Here is an 11,779-nt window from a genome sequence, read left to right as displayed (position 1 = left end):
AGTAGAGAGAAAATAGCAGACTAGCTAGAAACTTGGGACCAAAAAAACAACCCCAAAAAACAGAGATGAGTACCCTGGGTTTTCTTTTTTCCCTTTCTATCCTAGATTGGATATTAGAGAAGGTGGCAACACAGAAACTCCAATAATCACAGACAAGAGGCAGGAAACTGAAAAACCTCCCCCCCTCTTCAAAAAAAAAGACCTACTTTCTCTAATCAAAAGACAAGAAAAGGGATATCCTAGCAAAACAGAATTTTAGACAAGAACAATCTATTTCAGCCAAATACCACAGATAAAAACTGCAGTTTCCATTCCCCCTCCCCTACCCCTTCAGTACTCAAGTAGACAGCCTCGACTTTTATTTTTACTCTTGCCAGTATATTATGTAGCATTCTAAATCCTGCCACCAGTGTGGTGTCGGAGATCAAGTAAGAAGCTAATAATTTCGTCCTGTGCCCAGAAATTCATCCATAACTAGCAGTAACAAGGAATCCCATCCTTTCCTTGTAGGTATCAGAAACTTCAGGGAGAGGCAGGACCCCTACCACTCAGCAGTAAAGACAGCACACCTTCACAATCGGTGAAGACCCCATAAGAAATCTGATATTTTACCCTCATGCTATGGTAACCCAAAACTATATCCCCTTCCCATTAGATGGTATCAGAGACTAGTCCAGTTGGGACTTCTCACCACTGGGTAACATGACTACCTTCCCAAAACATCAGTGGAATACAGATGGATAGTAGTAATAAGGAGCTTCTCCTTCTCCCAACCAAGATGTATCAGTAAAGGCCTAGTTGGGAGCCTAAACTCCCACCTCAACCCAGGAGTAATGAGAGACAGCTCCTTCCTTCACCACCACTGGCCATCTATAGAGGCTAAGAGGAGAACTTTGACTTCTATCCTCACCAGCAGTAACAAGGCAGTACCATGTTTTATCCACTAGAATGGTGCCAGCAAAGTCCTGTGATAGCATAAGATTTACATAAGATCCAGTCTTGTAACATAATACCCACAATGTCCAAGTTTCAATATAAAAAAAAATCACAAATACTAAAAATTAAGATTGCAAACTGAATAAAAAAACAAATGTCAACACCAAGATGGCACAAATGTTACAATTATCAAACAAGGATTTTGAAGCAGCCATCATAAAAGCTCTTGAATAATTACAAACATACTTAATGAAAAAAAAGTAGGAAGTCTCAGCAAAAATATATAAGATATAAAGAAAAAAAAACAAATGGAACTTTAACTAAAAAAATTAATAACTGGGGGAAAAAAAAAACCCACAACAGTAGAATGGAGAAACAGAAGAAATAATCACTGAATTAGAAGACAGAACACAGAATCAATCTATGAGAAAACAGATACCTCCCCCAAAAGAAAGGCCTCAGAAATTTATGGAACTTAAAATAAAATCTTGCTTTTGTGTCATTAGAGATCCAGAAGAGAAGATAGATGGGGCTAAAAAGTATTCCAAAAAACAATGGTTGAAAATTTCCCAAATTTGGCAAACAAACAAAAAAAACCTCACAGATTGACAAAGTACCTGCAAATAGGATATATGCAAAGACATCCATGCCAAAGTACATCTTATCAATCTTCTAAACTAAGACAAAAGAAAAAACTTGAAAATAGCCAGAGAAACAATGTACTAATTACAGTTGTTTTTTTTAATCAAAGACCATGGAAGCCAAAAGGAAAAGATACAATATTTCCCCAGTACAAAAGAACAGTCAAATCAGATTTCACATCCAGCGAAAAATGCATGGGGAATAATGGTGAAATCAAGACATTCTCAGATGAAGGAAATAAAATTTGTCGCCAGAAGCCCTACCCTAAAACAATCAAAAGAGGGAGTTCTCTAAACAGAAAGGAAATAGATAAAGTACTCTACAAGACAATGATGAAGAAATCAAAGATGTAAATAAACAGACATTCCATATCCACAGATTGGAAAACTCAATAGGATAAAGATGTCAATTCTCCCCAAATTGATACAGGTTTAATGAAATTCCTATCAAAATCCTGGCAAGATTATTAATTTTTTTTATAAATACAAACAAAATCATTCTAAAATTTATATGGAAAGGCAAAGGAACTATTAGAGCTAAAACAATTTTTTGTTGTTGTTTTTACCAGTTTTCAACAAGTACTCAAGTCTATCTCCAATAGCCATTTAAAAATCCAGAATGCTTCATGAATCTGCTTGTCATCCTTGCAGAGGGGCCATGCTAATCTCTGTATCACTCCAATTTTTAAATTTAAATTAGCCAACATATAGTACATCATTAGTTTCATATGTAGTGTTCATCAGTTGCATATAACATCCGGTGCCCAACACCCAATTACCCCATCCTCCTACTCCCCTCCAGCAACCCTCAGTTTGTTTTCTATACTTTCTCATGGTTTTCTACTGATGACTTCCCAGTTTTCCCTCCCTTCCCCTATGATCTTCTGCACTGTTTCTTATATTCTACATGAGCAAAACCATGTAACTGTCTTTCTCTAATGGACTTAATTTGCTCAGCAGAACACCCTCCAGTTCCATCCACATCAATGTAAATGGTATTTATCCTTTTGGATGGCTGAGTAACATTACACTGTGTTTGTGTGTGTATATACATATACACTTAACGTTCTCTCTATATATATATATTCTTATCCATTCATCTGTTGGACATCGGGGACAGTCTGGCTATCGCGGACACTGCTGCTATAAAATTGGGGTGCAGGTGCTCCCTCAGATCATCACATTTGTATCTTTGGGGTAAATTCCTAGTAGTGCAATTGCTGGGTTGTACGGTAGCTATATTTTTAACTTCCTGAGGACTCTCCATATTGTTTTCCATATATTGTTCCAATTTTAGGATATATGCTGCCGAAGCAAGCACAAGCCAAAACAATTCTGAACAAGAATCATGTGAGAGGAATCACTCTACCTGATTTCAAAACTGATTATGTAGGCACAGAACTAAAGACTATGTTTTATTGGTGGAGGGACTGAGACAATTAATGGGGCAAAGAACTCAGAAGACCCCATACAAGTATGACTAACAGATTTGTGACAAAAGTGCAAAAGATATTCAATGGAGGAAATGCAGTCTTTACAAACTAATGGTGCTAATATCGACAGTCAAAAAAATAAATCTTGACCTAAACCTCACACCTCATACAAAAATTAACTCAAAATAGACCAGAGACTTAAACGTAAAACAAATTATAAAACTTGTAAAAAATAGTAATCATAATATAGGAGAAAATCTTCAGGATCAAGGGCTTGGTTAAGAGTCCTTGAACATTACACCAATACCATGAAAAGGGTGGGAGGAAACCCAATTAAGATGGACTTCATCAAAATGAAAAACTGTTGATTTCCACAAGATTCTGTTTAAGAGCATAAAAGGCATCAGAAAAAATATTGCAAACCACGTATCTGACAAATAACCCATACCTAAAATAAACTACTTAGAATTCAACATTGTAAAAACAATCCAAACAGAAAATAACCAAAAGAAATGAAGAAATATTTTACCAAAGAGGAAATATGGATGAGAAATAAACATGAAAATATGTGCAACATCATTAGCCATTAGGGAAACGGAAAGAACCATGAGACACACTCCCATCAGAGCAGCTTAAAATAAAAATTAACACTACCAAATGTTTATGAGGATGTGAAGAAACTGGATTTCTCATAAATCGCTGATGAGAATATAAAATAGTACAGCCATTCTGGAAAACAGTTTGGCCATTTCTTTGTAAAAAACTAAAGATAAACTTACCACTCTACACTCCCAGTCGTTTATCCCAGAGAAATGAAAACTCATCCGTGTAAAAACTTATACACATTGGTTCATAGCAGCTTTATTTATAATAGCCAAAAACTGGAAATAATCAAAATGCACTACAATGGGTAAATAGCTACACAAACTGTGGTACATAAATACCATGGAATATGACACAGTAATAAAAAGGAATTCCTACATGCAAAAATTTGAATGCATCTCAAGGAAGTTATGCAGGGATGGTGGGGGAGGGGGGATAAATCCCCCAAAGTAATAACCTGTATGATTCCATTTAAAAAATGATAAAATTATAGAGATGGAGAGAAGATTAGTGATTGCCATGGTTTAGGGATGGGGGGGAGGTGAGGGTCAGTGTCCATAGAAAGCTAAGTGTTAATTTTAAAAGAACAGCACGATGGAGAACTTACTGGTGATGAAATAATTCTGTTATCTTGACTATAGTTGTGGTTACACAAATCTATACATAATAAAATTACACCCACACTATGCTAATATCAAATTCCTGGTTTGGGTATTATACTATAACTACTCAAAATGTAACCATCGGGGAATAAAAGTAACTATCAGATACAAAATAAACTTCTTAAGGATTCCTTAGGGGGAAATGAAACACCCATCTATTAAACTTACTTAAAATAAGTCCGTTTGCTCTGTTTTTAGATTGGGAAGAGATCAAGGTTTTGAAAGCACCTTGCGGATGTTTCTAGTTGAGAAATGTCATTTATTGTGTAAAGTAAAAATTGCATTGCTAATGTGAAGGCATTAAATAATTAAAATCAGTATTAAAATGTACCTAGATTGACTGCATATAGTCTTTCTTCAGAAATTAAATTTTGTCCGTAGTTAATTGTAACTAAATCTAAATCCTTTATAAACAATTCTAACACATCTCTTCAAACTACTTCCTATAGCAAATGTCATTTGTTATGTAAAACATTTGTAATACCAACAAAATGGAAGTAAAAGGAGACCACTGAAAGTGAATGAAACAATTCCCCCCCAAAAAAAAGTTATATAGTACTACGTATGTGCTTGAGATATTCCAGTATCAGTAAAAAAATATACAAATACACACATCCCTCAAATAGTCAATATTTTAATACAAAATATTAACTGATAAGTAAAAAGTGCCTTCACAGTCTGTTACCACCTAATATATAATTTTCAAAAATGTGTTCTTTGACTTCTAACCTCTGCTCTTCTTTAGAATTACCTGTGAGGGGGAAAAAAATGAAGATTCATATTATACCCAAGGCAAATAAAACAAAACTCCTCAACAAAAAGTTAAATCATCTTATGTACATAATATGCAAGCCTGAGTTTATAAAACTCAATTTGGAAGGTGATTATGGAATCATTTGCCTTATAAAAGATCCTAAACTTCCCTGAAATAATCCGCTTCTCTGAAAACATGGGATACATACAATTCTGAAAATCTGGCTTTATAGTCACTTCTGAATGTTAATTTCTTCAAATGTAAGCCCAAAGTACCCAGACTAATGGTTCCCAACTTGAGGTTCATAGACAATTCAGTAATCTAGGGAGTTAAAGAATGTTCCAAGTGTCAAAAATCCTATTATAAATCAGACATTAACAACTATAAAGCAATACAAATCCAATGCAACACACCAAATTTCTTATATTTGAGCTGTAATTATATGAATTTAGAGACCAAGACCTGTCAGCTTATGCTAAATAAACTCATTAGGTTGACAATTTTCAAAACATTTGGCCCATGAGAAAATAAAATCAGATTTTTGGCTATAAAAGACTGGAAGCATTAGATCAGAATATATCCAGAAAATTTTTTAAAAGAACTTACCTATTTCTAGGTTAAGTACATCTATGATGAAAACAAACCCTAAATTTAAAATATACACATACACTCTTCAAGCTCTTAAGCTTTACTTTTACCTGCAGGAAAAAAAATGCCTATATTGCTTTTAGTCTAGAAACCTATTAGAATATAAGCAAATTTAAAGCCCCTAAAAAAACTACCAGGGCATGCACACTTCTAGGCTTCCACAGAGATCATCGAATCAGTCTATATCCCAGGCCAATACTTGTAGTTCTCTGGTTTTACAAGGTACACGGGAGGGATGCCTGCATAGCTCAGCAGTTGAGCATCTGCCTTTGGCTCAGGGTGTGATCCCAGGGTCCTGGGATGGAGTCCCACATCAGGCTCCCTGCAGGAGAGGAAGGGACATTCCCCTTCCACCTGTGTCTCCACCTCTCTCTCTGCATCTCTCATAAATAAATAAAATCTTTAAAGAAAAATTAAAAAATAATAAAAGGTACACGGGAACTCTATTATTTTTGCATCTTCTGTGAGCCTACAATTATTTCAAAATAAAAAAATATTAAAAGTCTACATTGACTGTCAAAACTAAGTCTCTTCCCCACATCATTCCCCCAACCACAGTTGCCAATTTCTTGCATAACTAGAAATAATCTCTCTATATAACATTGTGACTATTCAAAGAAATACAGTATATCATCTAAATTTAACTGACTCCCAAAGCTTTTTATAGTACAGCACCTATTAAAATCAAAGGAAAATAATGATCTTGGACACATATTTGCAAAGAACTATCCTATCATACTCTTAACACTATACAGAGACACCAGTAAGAAGCAATTTTCTCTGCTTATGTAAGTGATTTAAGTCACTCAAATCGCAAAGTTAGAAAAACAAATAAGTAGTCAGAAAAACTCAAAATGATCAAGAAGTTTTCATAAATTTCAAGGTGATAAACCTTCTCAAATATATACAGCCTACTATAAATCATACGGATTAGGAGCCATTCATTTCCCTTAAGTAATGATAAAGCATGGCCATGAATATTTCATAGAAATATTCAGAAATCCATAATATGGACATACTAAAAAAAAAAAAAATCTCCCCAATTAAATTCATTAACATAGAAAGCCAAGCATCCCCCCAACTGTCGACAGCTGCCTCGGTTGCTGTGTAACTAGGCAAGTGTTACACTGCTAGAACAGCAGCCGATAACTGGTTGGCATTCTGGGCCTAATTCATCCCGAATCTGTTAACTATACACCAGGATGCCTGCATAATTGGGTGGGGGGGGGGGGGGGGGCGGGCAAACATCAGTCAATAACCTGAATAAGGAATCCAAAACAGAAGTGATAAACTAGATATTTTTTAAGTTCATTCCTGCTCTCATGAGAAGAAAGTCAGATTTTACCTTTGCTGCAGCCTGTACATGCTCTTTTTTAATGACTCCATCCTTATTCTCAAAAGCATTCATTCTGGACTCTTCTGCTAACCGATGAACAAACAGTAAACAATTCAGATGCACCTTTAAAAAGAAAATCAAAAGAATTTTTAAATTCAAACACTTATACTCTGAAATATTGATTTTTAAAAATAAGATTCCAAGATTTATTGTAATATTTACTGGTGTGCTTAAGTGAATTTACTTTTTAAAGAATTCGATTTAATTTTTTTTATAAATTTATTTTTTATTGGTGTTCAATTTGCCAACATACAGAATAACACTCAGTGCTCATCCCGTCAAGTGCCCACCTCAGTGTCCGTCACCCAGTCACTCCCACCACCCCTAGTTCGTTTCCCAGAGTTAGATAAATTCAACTTAAATTCCATACAAGAGACTTAGTTACTGCAATACATGAACCAAGGATATAATAAGGCTGACCAAAGGCCCTAGATGATAACATCATCGTAAAGAATAATTATAAAGCTTACGTAAGATTCTATTAAGTAGCAAATATTCTTGCTCCCAAGTCCAAATAAATTTAAATTTATAATGTAATTTCCCCAAAACTTAAAATCAACACTTAACAGCTATGTTTAAGGTTAATCATCTCTCATTCTACAATCCATGGATTTAACATTTTTTAACCCGATATTTAATTCAAATTATCTATTCAAAAACATGTTAATTGAAATGTTAAGTTTACTGATGTAAAAAATACATGTATAAAGGTCAAGTTTACTTGTCATCCAACATATCAAAGTAATCATATCTACTATTTATAATCTTTAATGAACTTTTTGAGAAATTAAAATAAACATTATTTAGGTACAATTAGACAATATCTTTAATATATTAGTCTTTTACATATTACTCTTTGCAGTTAAAACAATACTTGTCTAATATTCACTATGTGTGTTACATACAACCACTCCCTCACACCTCACAGTTCACTAAATATTAAGTAACTAGGTAATGTGTTTTAAATTCAAATATTATGCAAAAATCTTTAGTGGATGGTTACAGATGTTTAAGAAGGTTTTAGTGATATGTGGAAAAAAATAGTTTGGGAATTTAAATTTAATAAGATAAAGAACCTATGGACAGAGACCTTCCTTTGGTACTTTTTTCATGCATGGTCTTCTTTAATTGTCACAAGAACTCTAGGGGAAAGCACTTAATTCTGATTATGTAATACCATGTTATTCAATTCTTTGTTAAACTTCTAATGACATCCCATTTCTATTGCAGCAAAAAGCAATCTATAATATGGTACAATTTCCTGTTAATCTAGATTTCCTACTTCTAAGAGACATAGCTTCCAGATATGCCCAGGATAAATTCCTTAATACTAAATGACTAGGCTTTCCCAGTTTCATCGTTCAACTTACAGCTCTACAGTAAGTCTTTTGAACTTCTTTCCGTATTCAAATAAAACCTTGCTACAGGCATCCTAGTAGTTCCTAAACTTCTCTGAAAAGTCTAAATAAGGTTATGCACCCTGAACTTCCTACCACTGCACACACTATATACACCATGCAGCAATTTCTATCTTCCTCAATGAAATATAAAGGTAAGAACTATGTCTATCTTCCCCAACATTGTATCCTCGGTGATTTTAGTCCACAGCACAATATACAGTGGGTGGTCAATAATTATCACTGCAAGAAAAAAAAATCCCTCCATATCTCCCCAAATTACACACAAAAAAGTTTTAGTCACTCCCCAATAAACCACACTGTTTTAGAGAACTGACGGGTGTCACAGAAGAGAGGGGGGAATGGGCAAAATGGGTTTAGAAGTGTAGAAGATACAGGCTTCTAGTCATGGAATGAGTAAGTCATGGGTATAAAAGGTACAGCTTAGGGAACACAGTCAATGTATTGTAATAGCACTGCACGGTAGTGGCAGCTACACTTGTGGTGAGCATAGAACACAAACTTATTGAATCACTAAGTTGTACATAAACTATACTTCAATTTTGAAAAAATGAAAAGCAAAAAATGCAAAGGGGAAAAAAAACCCACACTGTTTTGAGAGTTGGTTCACCCTATTAACCTACAAGGAAACTCTTTTCCTCTTCATAAACATGAGCCATAGGTCCTGAGACAAATAAATATTGCTTTCTTGATTGTCACAGAATTTTTTTAAGTAACCTAATCCTAATCCTCTCTCATAAAATAGTTAATTGAGTGGTGCCACTCAAATGCACTAAGATTTTTTTTTTAAGACATTTGTTTTAGAGAGAAAGCTCATGCAAGGGAGGAGTAAATGCAAAGGGAGAATCTCAAGCAGACTCCCTCCTGACCACGGAGCCCCATGCAGAGCTCGATTTCAGGACCCTGAAATTGATTTCAGAACCTGAGCGGAAGAGATGGATGCTCAACCAACTGAGCCACCCAGGTACCTCTGTACTACAGTTTAAATTAAAATAGTCAAAACAAGGGATGCCTGGGTGGCTCAGTAGTTGAGCATCTCCTCTGCCTGTAGCCCAGGGCGTGATCCTGGAGATCCTGGATCGAGTCCCACGTCAGGCTCTCTGCACGGAGCCTGCTTCTCCCTCTGCCTGTGTCTCTGCCTCTCTCTGTGTCTCTCATGAATAAATAAATAAAATATTAAAAAAAAAAGTTCTTGTGACAAATGCGAGGAGGTACCGCTCACGGTTTAAATCCTAGGGAAGGAGGGGACCCCTGGGTGGCTCAGCAGTTTAGCGCCTCCCTTTGGCCCAGGGTGTGATCCTGGGGTCTCAGGATCGAGTCCCAGTCAGGCTCCCTGCATGGAGCCTGCTTCTCCCTCCTCCTGTGTCTCTGCCTCTCTATGTCTATAATAAATAAATAAAATAAATCTTAAAAAAAAAAAAAATAAACCCTAGGGAAGGAGCGTTTGTCCTGCTGGAGAAACATATGTTCCGGGCGTTCGACATAGAAACTGCACATTTATCTCAAGACAGAAAATACAACGCGGTGGTTTGGTCTGGGGTTTGGTTCATCGGGCACTGCTGGCGGTGGGAGCCAGGAGTCGGTGGTTTGCCTTCAGTCGCCAACTAGCAGGTGCTCCGCTTTGTCCGGGGGAAGGAATTCACAGCTGAAAGCACAGGTGAGGCGGAGCCGGGGTTCCGCGGGGAGGAAGCTCAGGGACGGGACCGGGTGGCGGGGGGAGATACAGGCTTGGTGGACAACGGAGGAAGCAGGGAAGGCAGGCAAGGAGGGACGCGCCTAAAAGGGCAGGTCAGCAATGCCCTTTACAGCAGTTGGCGGAACCCGGGCAGAATTCCCAAATTAATTATTTTCTTTTTAAAAGATTTTATTTATTTATTCATCAGAAACAGAGAGAGAGAGGCAGAGACACAGGCAGAGGGAGAAGCAGGCTTCCTGCGGGGACTCGATCCGGGTCACGCCCCGGGCCGAAAGCAGGTGCTAAACCGCTGAACCACCTAGGGATTCCCCCCCCCCAACCAAAAAAATTAATTTTCTTTAAGATCTTATTTATTTATTTATTCATAAGAGACACAGGCAGAGAAAGAAGCAGGCTCCATGCAGGGAGGCCCACGCGGGACTCGATCCCGTGACCCCGGGGTCACGGCCGGGCGGAAGGCAGGCGCTGAACCGCAGAGCCCCCAGGGGTCCCCCCCCCCCGCAATCAACTCCTAACCCCGTAGCCTTCCCGCCCTTCGCGGCGGCGGCCGGCCACGCCCCGGGGAAAGCGACCACGCGGAGGCCGAGAGCAGGGACCGAACGCCGGCTCCCCCCGGACGCGGCCCCGACACCCACCCGTCGGCGGCACCAACGGCCGGAAGCGCCCTCCACGGCGGCGCGGGGGCGGGGTAGGGTAGGAGTGAGGGGGGTAAGGTAGGGGGGTGATGGGGTAGGGGAGCGGGGTCCGGGGGAGATAGGGGGGAGGGGAGGGGGGAGGGCAGGGGGGTGATGGGGGAGGGCGGGGCGCCCGCCGGCGTTTACTCCCCCCCCCCCGCCCCAGGGCCATCGGCTCACCAGGAGGTCGCCACCCGTCTCCAGACGTAGCCGCGGCTTCTGTCGCCGGAAGAGGCGCCTGAGGAAGGTCCGGGGCGCCTTCCGCCTTACGTGCGTCCTCCGGGACAGAGCGCCCGAAACCGCCATGGCTCCCCGCCGCCGCGACACCCCGCACGCAGCGTTTGAATCCCGCGCCGCAGGAGCGCGCCGGGCGCTCGGCAGTGACGTCAGCCCGGCGCCAGCCCCGCCCCCAGAGCCCGCGGCTGGTCGGGGGGCGCCCGGAAGGACTCCGGCGGGATGCTCTGCCGGGAGCGGGAGCCCGCAAGTCCCGCCGTTACGTGCTCGCGCTTGGTCTTGCTTGAGACCTTTTCGTGACCCTGACTTGCGGGGTTTTTTTGTTTTGTTTTGTTTTGTTTTGTTTTGTTTTGTTTTTTTAATACTACTGCGCACTTTCATGGTAGGGCCCCTGCCCTTTACCTTTGCAATCACTTTACATGCAGTTTTTTTTTAAGATTTTATTTATTTATGAGAGACCCAGGCAGAGGGAGGAGCAGGCACCCTGCAGGGAGCCCGACGTGGGACTCGATCCTGGGACCCGGGGTCACGCCTTGGTGACCTCCCCTCCCCCCCCCCCGCCCCGCCCCGCGCCTGGCTGCCCCCTAGATGCAATGTAAATGCCACGCCATTCAAACCCTTGCTGCGTCCCCCAACAATTTTTACATCCCATGTTCTGCCTCCCTGATATTTCCCACCCATTTT

At 39.6% G+C, this 11,779-nt stretch overlaps 1 protein-coding gene and 1 pseudogene across 1 annotated transcript; both read right to left on the bottom strand.

The window, feature by feature from the left end:
• Nucleotides 1–2,185: 2,185 nt before the first annotated feature.
• LOC121485959 lies at nt 2,186–2,286 on the bottom strand (annotated as a pseudogene).
• Nucleotides 2,287–3,870: 1,584 nt separating this feature from the next.
• CENPW (centromere protein W) lies at nt 3,871–11,227 on the bottom strand. Its single transcript, XM_041744821.1, has 3 exons — nt 11,042–11,227; nt 7,023–7,136; nt 3,871–5,026 (listed from the first exon to the last, which is right to left on the bottom strand). Exons 1-3 carry the CDS (start codon nt 11,165–11,167, stop codon nt 5,000–5,002), a joined length of 267 nt encoding a protein of 88 aa, XP_041600755.1. The 5' UTR covers nt 11,168–11,227; the 3' UTR covers nt 3,871–4,999.
• Between the last annotated feature and the right edge of the window lie 552 nt (nt 11,228–11,779).

This window comes from Vulpes lagopus, chromosome 2 (assembly GCF_018345385.1).
Source record: "Vulpes lagopus strain Blue_001 chromosome 2, ASM1834538v1, whole genome shotgun sequence".
NCBI classification, from domain to species: Eukaryota; Metazoa; Chordata; class Mammalia; order Carnivora; family Canidae; genus Vulpes; species Vulpes lagopus.
The sequence above is the reverse complement of the archived record's forward strand: the minus strand, read 5'-3'. Positions and strand labels throughout refer to the sequence as shown.